At 38.4% G+C, this 12,455-nt stretch overlaps 1 protein-coding gene across 2 annotated transcripts in view; it reads left to right on the plus strand.

Moving 5' to 3' along the window:
* The window catches only part of mtmr14 (myotubularin related protein 14), a 132,576-nt gene that overhangs the window by 26,748 nt on the left and 93,373 nt on the right, over nt 1–12,455 (plus strand). For both annotated transcript variants that reach the window (XM_059944786.1, XM_059944787.1), the window contains exon 3: nt 6,943–7,051. In XM_059944786.1, the coding sequence (XP_059800769.1) occupies nt 6,943–7,051 (109 nt within the window). The remainder of the gene's footprint in view (nt 1–6,942; nt 7,052–12,455) is intronic.

Genomic DNA, 12,455 nt, shown 5'->3' on the forward strand with positions numbered 1-12,455 from the left:
TAGAGGGTACTTTTAATTATGAAATGCCTTTTTTTATTCAGTTATCCTATGAAGTTTAAGAACAAATAATAATAATAATAATAATAATGCATTGGAAATAAGTTCAAGATAGAATACTTTGCCTTTTAATGTTTCCTGAATAATTACAGAAGGTTCTCAAGGATGCCTAAAATTTTGGGTCACTTTACTTTATTATCACCAAACAATTGATGCTAGAGCATACAATCATCACAGTGATATTTGTTTCTACACTCCGCGCTCCCTGAAGTACAAATCAAAGTAAATATAATAAAAATTTAAATTATAAATCATAATTAGAAAATAGAAAAGGGGAAGTAAGGTAGTGCAAGTCAGGTCCAGATATTTGGAAGGTACAGCCCAGATCCGGATCAGGATCTGTTCAGCAGTCTTGTTACAGTTGGAAAGAAGTTGTTCCCAAATCTGGCCGTACGAATCTTCATGCTCCTGAACCTTCTCGCGGAAGGAAGAGGGACAAAAAGTGTGTTGGCGGGGTGGGTCTTGTCCTTGATTATCCTGGCAGCACTGCTCCGACAGTGTGTGGTGTAAAGTGAGTCCAAGGATGGAGGATTGGTTTGTGTGATGTGCTGGGCTATGTTCACGATCTTCTGCAGCTTCTTCCGGTCTTGGACAGGATAACTTCCATACCAGGTTGTGATGCACCCTAGAAGAATGCTTTCTACAGTGCACCTATAAAAATTAGTGAGGGTTTTAGGGGACAGGCCAAATTTCTTCAGCTTTCTCAGGAAATAAAGGTGCTGGTGGGTCTTCTTGGCAGTGGACTCTGCTTGGTTTGATCAAGTCAGGTCATTTGTGATATTCACCCCGAGGAACTTAAAGCTTTTGACCTGTCCCACCTACGCACCACCGACGTAGATGGGGTTGTACGGTCCGCTACTCCTTCTGAAGTCAACAACCAATTCCTTCATCTTGCTGACGTTGAGGGATAGGTTATTGTCTTCGCACCATGCCACCAGGTTCTTAATTTCCTCTCTGTACTCAGACTCATCATTACCCAAGATGCGGCCTACAATTGTGGTGTCATCAGCAAACTTATATATTGAGTTTGATGGAAACTTGGCCACACAATCATGGGTGTACAGTGAGTACGGTAGGGGGCTGAGTAAACAGTCTTGTGGGGCACTGGTGCTCAGAGTGATTGTAGAGGAGAGCTTGTCCCCTATTTTTACAGCCTGGGTCCTGCCTGAGGAAGTTGAAGATCCAGCTGCAGATCTGAGTGCTAAGACCCAGGTTTCGGAGCTTAGGAATCAGTTTATTTGGAATGATGGTATTAAAGGCAGAGCTGTAGTCAATGAAAAGGAGCCTTACGTATGCGTCTTTATTCCCCAGGTGTTCTAAGGAGGAATATAGTGCCAGAGAGATGGCACTTTGAGTCCTGAGAAAGGACTGCATTTGAAAGGGAGATTAACATTAATTGCCTGCAGGAATAGAAAGAGTGCCAAAACACATTGTGAATGTGCAACACAAGTGGAACCTGTGTCTGATGTCAATGGAGTGCAAATTAGAATCAAATGTGTCAGATTCTTAAGAATAGCAGGGTTTTTTTTGGTTAGCAATTCATAGATGACACCTGCACTTTTTTTAAAATGTAAAAACAAGAAATGCTTGGTTTAATTTTCCATAGGTCTGGATTTTGCTTTGACACAATATGGAGTAAAGTATACAGCTAATTCAGCAGTGCACATATGTGACTAGTTAAACATGGAAATTCAAAAAAGCAGTGTGATTTGCCCTGTCCTCTACAGTTTGTGCTGTAATATCTCATTGAAACTTAGAACCATAGAACATTACAGCACAGAAACAGGACTTTCAGCCCTTCTTGGCTGTGCCCAACCATTTTTCTGCCTAGTTCCACTGACCTGGACCATGTCCCTCCATACACCTCTCATCCAAGTATCTGTCCAAGTTTTACTCAAATGTTAAAAGTGAGCCTGCATTTACCACTTCATGTGGCAGCTCATTCCACATTCCCACCACTCTGTGTGAAGAAGCCCCCCCAGCGTTCCCTTTAAACTTTTCCCCCCTTCACGCTTAACCCATGTCCTCTGGTTTTTTTTTCCTCCCCTAGCTTCAATGGAAAAAGCCTGCTTGCATTCTCTCTATCTATACCCATCATAATTTTATATACCTCTATCAAGTCTCCCCTCATTCTTCTACGCTCCAGGGAATAAAGTCCTAACCTATTAAATCTTTCTCTGTAACTCAGTTTCTCAAGTCCTGGCAACATCCTTATAAGCCTTCTCTGCACTCTTTCAAACTTATTAATATCCTTCCTGTAATTTGGTGACCAAAACTGTATACAGTATTCCAAATTTGGCCTCACCAATGCCTTATACAACCTCACCATAACATTCCAACTCTTATACTCAATAACACACACAAAATGCTGGTGAAACACAGCAGACCAGGCAGCATCTATAAGCACTGTTGACGTTTCGGGCCAAGACCCTTCGTCAGGACTAACTGAAAGGAAAGATAGTAAGAGATTTGAGTTGGTTAAGGGATTGGGATTTATCTCCTGACCTTCATTGGGTACATCTGGAAACTAAATCTGTACAAGGATTTTCATTGGGTTCTATTTTAGGGACTTCTCTTCCCTTTGCTCTTTCTAAATTGCATAAACGAATTGACAATCCGATAGTCAAACATACTTTACGTATATGATTTCAATTTTGAAATTTTTTTGGGTTGAATCAATTTGTTTTAACTATTCCTATTTTATCCAATTTCTTTTTTCATCCCTCTATTATGGACCAAGCTTATTCAGCTTGGAAGACTAAAGGTATACTACGATTTTCTGATTTATTTTTGGATAATTGTTTTATGTCTTTTGAACAATTATCTAATAAATATAATTTGCCTAGATCTCATATTTTTAGATATTTACAGATTAGGAATTTTTTAAACACTGGACTTCCTACCTTTCCAAATCTTGATTCTTCGGGTGTTTTGGAGAATTTGTTAGAATTAAATCCTTTTCACAAAGGGGTAATATCAAATGTTTACAATATAATTTTGAAAATACGTTTAGAGGCCTTTTATAAGATTAAAAATGATTGGGAAAGAGAACTTAACCTTACAATCCCTATTGAAAATTGGGATGAAATTCTTCAATTAGTTAATTTATCCTGTATATGTGCTAAACATTCATTGATACAGTTTAAAGTAGTGCACAGGGCTCATATGTCCAAGGATAAATTGGCTCGTTTTTATTCCCATATAAATCCTATATGTGACAGATGTCATTCTGAGATAGCTTCTTTAACTCTTATGTTTTGGTCATGTCCACTTTTGAAAAAATATTGGAAAGATATTTTCGATATTATTTCCACGGTATTGAACATTGATTTACAACCTCATCCTATTACAGCAATCTTTGGTTTACCAATGATGGACTCAATTCATTTATCTTCTTCGGCTTGTCGGATGATTGCATTTCTTACATTAATGGCTAGAAGATCTATTTTGTTGAATTAGAAAGAAATTAATCCCCCTACCATATTCCATTGGCTTTCTCAAACTATGTTATGTCTAAATTTTTTTTTTCTTTTCCTTTTTTTTCCTCTTTATTAGTTAGTGATCAGTTTGTTAGATTAATTTTTCTTAGGGTAATAATTTTTTTTTTCTCTTTTTTCAGTTTTTTTCTCAACATGATATACCTAGTTTTTTTTGTTTTATATGATATTTGTATCATTCATGATTTGGGAAGACTTAACTATATTGTACTTGTTGCTTGTGTATCCTTTTATGTTCATTTTAATTTTGTAAGTTTGTAATCCCATTATCTATGTATTAATCTTATCATGTTGATATTAATAAAAAGATTGACAAAGAAAGATATTTGAAAGTAGTGGGGGAGGGGGAAATGCGAAATGATAGGAGAAGACCAGAGGGGGTGGGATGAAGCTAAGAGTTGGAAAGGTGATTGACGAAAGTGATACAGAGCTGGAGAAGGGAAAAGATCATGGGATGGGAGGCATCAGGAGAAAGGGGGGGGGGGGGAAGCACCAGAGGGAAATGGAGAACAGGCAGAGTGATGGGCAGAGAGAGAGAGAAAAAAACTAAATATGTCAGGGATGGGGTAAGAAGGGGAGGAGGGGCATTAACGGAAGTTAGAGAAGTCAATGTTCATGCCATCCGGTTGGATGCTACCCAGCCGGTATATAAGGTGTTGTTCCTCCAACCTGAGTGTGGCTTCATCTTGACAGTAGAGGAGGCCATGGATAGACATAACAGAATGGGAATAGGACGTGGAATTAAAATGTGTGGCCACTGGGAGATCCTGCTTTCCCTGGCGGACCGAGCTTAGGTGTTCAGCGAAACGGTCTCCCAGTCTGCGTCGGGTCTCACCAATATATAAAAGGACAGGGTGGGAAGAGGAATAGTCTAGGTAGCTGTGAGAGTCCGTAGGCTTATAGAAGATATCAGTAGATAAGCCAACTCCAGAGATGGAGACAGAAAGATCAAGAACGGGGAGGGAGGTGTCAGAAATGGACCAGGTAAATTTGAGGGCAGGGTGAAAGTTGGAGGCAAAGTTAATGAAGTCAACGAGCTCGGCATAGGTGCAGGAGGCAGCGCCAATGCAGTCGTCGATGTAGCGAAGGAAAAGAGGGGGACGGATACCTGTATAGACTTGGAACATAGACTGTTCCACAAAGCCAACAAAAAGGCAGGCATAACTGGGACCCATGTGGGTGCCCATGGCTACACTCTTGGTTTGGAGGAAGTGGGAGGAGCCAAAGGAGAAATTATTGAGAGTAAGAACTAATTCCGCTAGATGGAGGAGAGTGGTGATAGAGGGGAATTGGTTAGGTCTGGAATCCGAAAAGAAGCGAAGAGCTTTGAGACCGTCCCAGTGGGGGATGGAGGTATATAGGGACTATTGGGTGGTCTATAATACAATCCCATTAATGTGGTCATACTTTTCCTGCTTCTGAGCTCCACCCATATGGCCTCGGTAGATAAGCCCTCTACTCTGTCCTGCCTGAGCACTGCTGTAACATTTTCCCTGACTAGCAATGCCATGCCCCCCCCCCCCCCACCCTTCATCCCTCTGCCTTTATCACATCTGAAACATTGGAACCCTGGAACACTGAGCTGCCAGTCCTGCCCCTCCTGTAGCCAAGTTTCACTAATGTCACAATGTCATAATTCCACATGCCAATCTACACCCTCAGCTTGTCAACCTTCCCCACAATAGTCCTCGCATTGAAATACACACCTCAGAAGATTATTACCACCACACACGACCCTTCTATTCGTGACTTGACAAAGAAATAGGATAGTTATGGTGCTTGCTCAATTTCAAGCTTTAAGATTGTTTAATGTCATTTCCTATATACAAATATAAAGAGAACAAAATAATTGTTACTCCAGATCCAATGCAGCACAAAAAACATAGAAGATAAAGAACACAAAAATAATAACAATGAAGATTGATTGTATATTCATGAAGTCATGCTCAGCTGTACATAAGCTGACTGCCAGGAAAGATAAAGTAGGGGTGGAGTTACTGCATTTGGGTTTAAGGTAATTAAGGATTGTAATTTCAAGTGTAAATGAATTTTTAACTGTTCAATCAGTTAAAATTAGTCAAACATCATGATATTTGGTTTTGCAAATTTAGTTTTATAGCTGTAGCATATTATTCCTTCTGATTTTGTTTTTTTTTGTTACTTTCCTCTCTCACTATTTTATATCCTACCTTTGTCTCCTGGTATTTTGTTTTTCAAGGGTTTGCAAGTGTTTTAATTCTGACTTTGCCTACCTTGTAAATTTTTAAATCTGAAGCATTGAACATCTTGGATGTTCCTTCATAGTTCATGCTCATCATTGTTCTTGATAGATAAGTGACCATTTTTACAGATGAACCATGGAGAACATTCTAACTGGTTGCATCACTGTCTAGTATTGAGAGACTACTGCACAGGACCAGAAAAATCTGTAGAGGATTGCAGCCTCAACCAGCTCCTTCATGGGCACTAGCCTTCCCAGTGTTGAAGACATCTTCAAAAGGGAATGTCTCAACATACTGCATAATTATTGTAGTTTACAGTTTTTTAATGTATTGCACTGTATCGCTGGTGCAAAACAACAAATTTCATGACACGCTAGTAATATTAAATTTGTAAGTCCTTGACCAAAAGTCCTCAATAACTCTGGTTAGCTGTCAACATAAGCAATGATGTGTACTGTAACTTTTCTACTGACAGCAAAAGTTAGTTCATTCATGTATGGTGCTACAGGCCAACATTTATACAACAGTGAACTTTGAATTTCTCTTGTGTACAGTTGCACTATCGTTTGACAGCTTATTCGTATAGCCAGATTCCCAGCTTGTCCCATTGATTCATTTTCATTCCACGGGGATAACTACGGTGTCAAATGACAACATAACATAGGAGAATGAATTTGTAGATTGTTGAACACTTCTGTAATTTCCATTCATTTGGTTATTGAAGTAGAAATTGCACAATGTATTCCATGATGTATTAAAAGCTTTGGTACTGCAAATGCAAGTCCGTTTTTTTTTGTGTGGCAAAAATTGCTGGTATTCTGTTTTGGCTTCATTGGCTGTTACACTACTTGGCTTGTGGCTCAGTATCAGAATAATTGATCTTTTTTTAATGCTTTAATAAGGAAGTGAAAAAATGTTGCTGCTTTCAGTTCCTATTGCTAATGGGTACCATTACTAGATTTTGGTTCATTGCAAAATTCCACTTCATCCAGTGTTGATTACATCAGCAGTTCAGCCATGTCACGTTTTTCAAACTCCAGGAGGGCTGGGATTACTGTATACCTACAAAACTCTTCTATCTAGCAACATTGATACACCATCAATATGTGTTGCTATGTGTTGTAATTTCACTGGTTAGGATCTAATATTGCACTCTTGTTTTACAGATTTGAGAGCACAGTTCAAACAAGTAAATTGCAGGACTTTGTAAGCCGTAGCAAGATGGCAAGATGTCGTAGTCGTTTTGTGTGCCCAGTCATTTTATATCAAGGAAAGGTACAATCTAGTTTCCTGTTCATAATTTAAAACAAATGAAATGGTGTGAATATAGGTATGTGTTATTAAAGTTAAAAAGTAATTAAAGCAGTAACATGGGCATCAAACTAATCTGATGTGTGTAAAATGAATAATTGTAAAGTTCAACAACTTTAAATGGATAAATTCCCAAGATAACAAAATGCAATGTGATTTTAAGATTTAGATTTTTTTGCTCATTGTCACCTACTGCTGGTATGATCACTGATTGAACTGCTGCATTATGACCTTCTCTTGCCTTTAGTGCCTAGATTTATTGCCAGATTCTAGTGCTCCTCAGTAATTATTTTAGTCTGAGCTGCATCTGCTAAACTGCCACTTAGTAACCCAGTTATCTAAAAATAAATCCAAATTGGGGGTGGGAAGAAATAATTCCTCATCACCTAGTTTGTTTTTCAAAGTTATTAATGACCGCAGTGACAAGGGAAGCACTGTTTGTACATCAGAAATCCCAGATGCATTGTGATTAATGTTGTGGTTTACTGACAGGAAGGTGTAAATCCAGATAGATAATGGCTTTCTGGCTGTGAAACTGAGTTTTATTTTTTATATATATTTTAAAATATTTATATTTATTGTATATATTTAAAAAAATTAGGACCATTAATTTCTGATAAATCACTACTTTAATTCAAAGGAAGAATCTTGGAATTTTTTGTAATTTGGTGACATCTTCCAATTTGTAGGAGAACAATCTCTTGGGATTATGAAAGATGTGAATGTTCTTTGAGATAATTGGGTTAGTTGGTCAAATGCAATTTAGTATAAAATGTTAAATGTAGAGCACTAGTATTATTAAGTGGAATAGATCTATAGCCATCCTCATTGGGAAAGATACCAGGAGTTGGATGTTATTTAAAAAAAAATTAAGGAGTTGGAAATCCAAAGTAAACACAGAAAATGCTGCAAAAACTCAGCATCAGTGGAAACAGAAGCAGAGCTGACTTTTCAGGTCAAGGAGCCTGCAAAAGTGAGAAAACAAACACATTTTAAGTTGCAGCGAAGGAGAAGGGTAGAGAGTATGAAAGAAGTATCTGTAATGGCATGCAGACCAAATTTATCAAAGTAAGAATTATTTTAAATCTGACAGATGGAGACCGAAGAGAGGAAAGATAAACAAATTGGAACGTCTGCAGGAATGATTTGCGGGGGGGGGGGGGGGTGGGTGGGTGGAATACTATTAAGTCCTGAAATCGTTTTTATTTCCTTTTGGAGACTCTCTGAGTCTTCATCATATATGCCAGGAAAGCACTAGATCCTTTTTTATGTAGGTCAGTTTAACATTGTAAGTGAAAGGGCCTGTACTGTGCTGTTTTATATTCTTAGAATAGACTTAAGGAATCATAGGTGCAGTGATCCATTCTGAATGCTGAAAGAGGAAGGAGCAGAAGATAAATTTGTAATCCTCCTGATGAGGAATATTACGGAGAATAATCAATTGAATGTGGAGGCTTGTATGAGGAAGATGAAAGGGAACCCCATCCTTGCTTTAGGTGGCTGCAGAGGGGGCTGGAACAGAAGTGTAAGTAGTATAGTACTTTTGAAGTGCTGTCAACAGTGGTTGCTGGGAACCCTTTATTAAGGCAGCTTTTAGGCTCAGGTGTGGAAAGTTTCATTGTCAGAACAGATGTGATGGAGAGAAAGTGAGAAATTAGAACAAAGTACTTGCAACGGAAGCAAAGAAAGATCTTTGCAAGTTAATTGAGAGAACTGACTGGGCTTAAAATGGGTCATTGTCTCTAAGCCTATCCCTTGAGATGATGGGATGTCAGGAAAAGGAAGAGTCAGATAATGTGAAAGGGAAAGCTGAATGAAAATTGGCAACAAAGTTAACAAAATTTTCAAGCTCTGTAGAGATGCAGCAAGCATTGTAACAGGAAAAGAGCTGACTGAAGGAGATCTCAATGGTGTTGAAATGAGAGGTATTCAGTGGTCTGATGTTCAGTAGTTGGATTGTGGTCAAGTGGAAGGTGTCTGAGCTCTGGTATCTGGTTTCTATAAGGTGAAGGTCAGTTTATCAAACCAAAACGCCCTTGTCAGCAACCAGGGTGAGGATGTTGGGTTTGGTTCTAAACGAGTGAAATGTTATAAGCTCAGAACAGATTAGGTTAGAGTGATTAAGGTCATTGGAAAGCCAAGGTAATGTTGAATCAACAGTTAGTGATGAACAGATTTAGTGCTGAATTCTTTTTCTTCCACCTTACTTCTGTACCCATTTATTTGCCAGGCAATTGCATCCCAGTGTGGAACGTATCTCCAGTGTCCTTGGTCCAACCTGGGGCCCTTTCAGTTTCTTGCTTTCTTTAAAGTTGGCCACCTTATTAAAGCTCCACCCATTTTCACCACCCTCTCCAGCTCCCTCCAACTGCTTTGTAAAACATACTTGTTTGCTCATTTTCCCAATTCTGATGCAGGGTCCCTGATTTCCAAGGTTAACAGTTTTTTTTGTGTACTAGAGATACCAAAGGGGTATTAACCAAAATTTGGAAGCAGTGGCAAAGGATGGGTGGAGGATATCGACTCTGAAGTGCATTAGTGATTCCCATGATTTGAGTTTCACCTTCCTTAAGGGTGGTTGTCATTATTTCTAGCATGCAGAAACTGATACTAAGACTTAGAGCATGCATGTGGTAGAAACAGAAAAACAAAAACAGTAATTTGTATTATTTCAAAACCTATGGAAATGTTTGAGATGTTTATCTGCAGGTTAACGAATCTGCCTACACACGTTTAAAGGCCAGAAAGGATGTCAGTAAGCATATAGCTTGGCAAAATTAAAAACTGTCAAAGTGGGAGTTTTGTTTACAAAGTTATATACATAAAATAGGAATAAAGGCCTGTGTATACATAGCACCTTTCAGGGTATCTTGGAACACTTAACATTCAGTGTAGCATTTTTGAAATGCACACTGAAATAATGATGTTGATGAGGGTTCAAAAGAGCTAATTGTTGCACAGCTCTGATAATAGCCATATAACCGATTTTGGCCGTATTAAGGGACAAATATTATCCAAATTACTGATAGCATTATTTTTAAGAGGAAGAATGCTATGTAAGAATGATAAGAGGCATAGGTTAAGTCAGTGTTTCCCAACCTTTTTTACCCCAACACCCCCTTAAAGCACTTTCATACTTGCCAATGCCCCTCTTATGTACTTACTGGTGCCCCCCTAGTGTAAAAATGTGTCTACCATATGCTAACATGAGAAAAATGATTCTGCTTTAATTTTTTATTTGACTTTAAGCCTAGCTTACACAGTACTTGTGTGTTGTACGGCAGCTTCGATATCAATATGGTCCTTGAGCTTGATGGTTTTTAGCAAGAGTTGAAATATCTGGTTCCAGTTGTGACAGCTAAAGCCTCAAGTCCCACATGTAACAATGTCCAAACGGTTTCTGTTTGTGAGCATGTGGTCACTGCACTGAAGCCTCTTTCAACAAGGTAGTAGGATAAAAATGCAATAAAGAACAGTTTGGCTCTTCTCCAAAGGCCAGGAAACTTCGTACGACAGTGTAGCCTCATATCACAAAAGCCGGCATTTTTGAAAAGCATTTTTGCTTCTTCATTGTTCTGAGTTTTGATAATTTCTTCCTGCAAACTCTCTGCCTGTTCTTCCACCTTGCAAGGAAATGGGGTAATTACCCAGACCGGAATCTCCAGATCATTCAAATTCATGACTCAATTCTGAAAATCCATCTTCAGTGACTGCAGGTGCAAGCAGTACGCTTACAAATCACTGTCTATGAAGGAGAGTGCCATACTTTCCATGCAGGGAAACTGAGAACATTCATCTCCCAATGTTTTGCTTATATATTTCTGATTTTTCAATAAAAGTAGGCACTGCACTTTTTACCTGTATTAAATTGAAATTCTCACCCTGCTGTTTCATATTTAAGATGCTCATTTTGTCATACAGATTAGCTGGTATGCACATCTCCACACAGAAGTTCAATCTTGTTTTCCAAGCTCTTGTTGACTTTGAGCAAAAATTCAAACACAGTGTCAAATAGATCAAAGAAACATTTTAAGCAGCAGCCTTTTGACAGCCAACACACTTTAGTGTGAAGAAGCAAGTGTTCAAAGTCTACATTGTTATTTTGGCATAACTGGTGAAACACCCTGCTATTTAATGGATGAGCTTTAATTTTGTTGATGATAGATAATACAAGAGTCATGCGTGAAAAAAAGACAGTGACTGAAATTTTTGATTGCAAGCTGTTGACAATGAATTACACAATGGATTGCAAACAAACTTGGAATTTATTTGATCATAAATGCCACAAAATCAGTATGGTGACCTGTCATATATGGTGCTCCATCTGGTGCATAATAAATCATGTTTCTAATCAGAATACCTGAATTGGATTGACTTTATTACTTGCATTCTTCATATACATGAGGGGTAAAAATCTTTACATTACGTCTCCATAGTTACTTATAATGTACATCAGGATAGTCAATATAATAGAGAAATACAGTTGCATCAGCATGAATTAAGCAGTCTGATGGCCTGGTGGAAGAACCTGTCCCAGAGTCTGTTGGTCTTGGTTTTTATGCTGTGGTGCCATTTCCTGGATGATATTAGCTGGAATGGTTTGTGGTTGGGGTGACTCAGGTCTCCAATGATCCTTTGGGCCTCAATGTATCCGCAATATACATTTTGAGCTTATCGTAGACTGATTCTCTGTTGATGTTTGTTTTTCTGTTTTTAAAAAAGAGAATCTCTTCATAAGCTTTTCCATTTTTGATAAACCGTACATACGCAATTAGCAGTGTGTCATTGTACGCACAGTTGACTCATCTAGTTGTATCCCAATGTCTGTTTTTGTAGCTCTATGCATAGTTGATACTCAGTGTCTTCACTCATTTCATCAGTATGACGAGCTACAGAGTTATTACTCAAAGAAATTGATTTTAAAATACTAGTATCCACTTTGAAAACTGTGGTGAGCACTTCCGATAAAGCAGGCATTATTAATCTTTCACCAATTGTGTGAGATTGTCCACACTTTGCTATTGTTTTGGAAATGTTATAAGAAGCAATGAGACCACTTTCAAGGTCATTTTTAGCTTTCTTGGCAAAAGACCCAAGTGTGCAATGCTCTTCAAATGCTTCTTTCATCTTTTGGAACTGAGTAAGCCTTAAGCAGCCTTTGCAGGGTGTCTTTTTTACAGAAGTGTTCCTGTAATCTTGATGGTTTTGTTGGTTCATGAAACAGTACTGTATTACAAATAGGATACATGGGACATCACTGATCTGATGGGAACGGAATAAAACCATGTTTTGTAGTTTCTGTTTCTTAGCAGGATTAGAATTCAAAGCTTCACAGTCTTCAGACTTGTAGAGATTGCATTCGCTTGTA

The sequence above is a fragment of the Hypanus sabinus genome, chromosome 19 (genome assembly GCF_030144855.1).
Source record: "Hypanus sabinus isolate sHypSab1 chromosome 19, sHypSab1.hap1, whole genome shotgun sequence".
In the NCBI taxonomy this organism is placed as follows: Eukaryota; Metazoa; Chordata; class Chondrichthyes; order Myliobatiformes; family Dasyatidae; genus Hypanus; species Hypanus sabinus.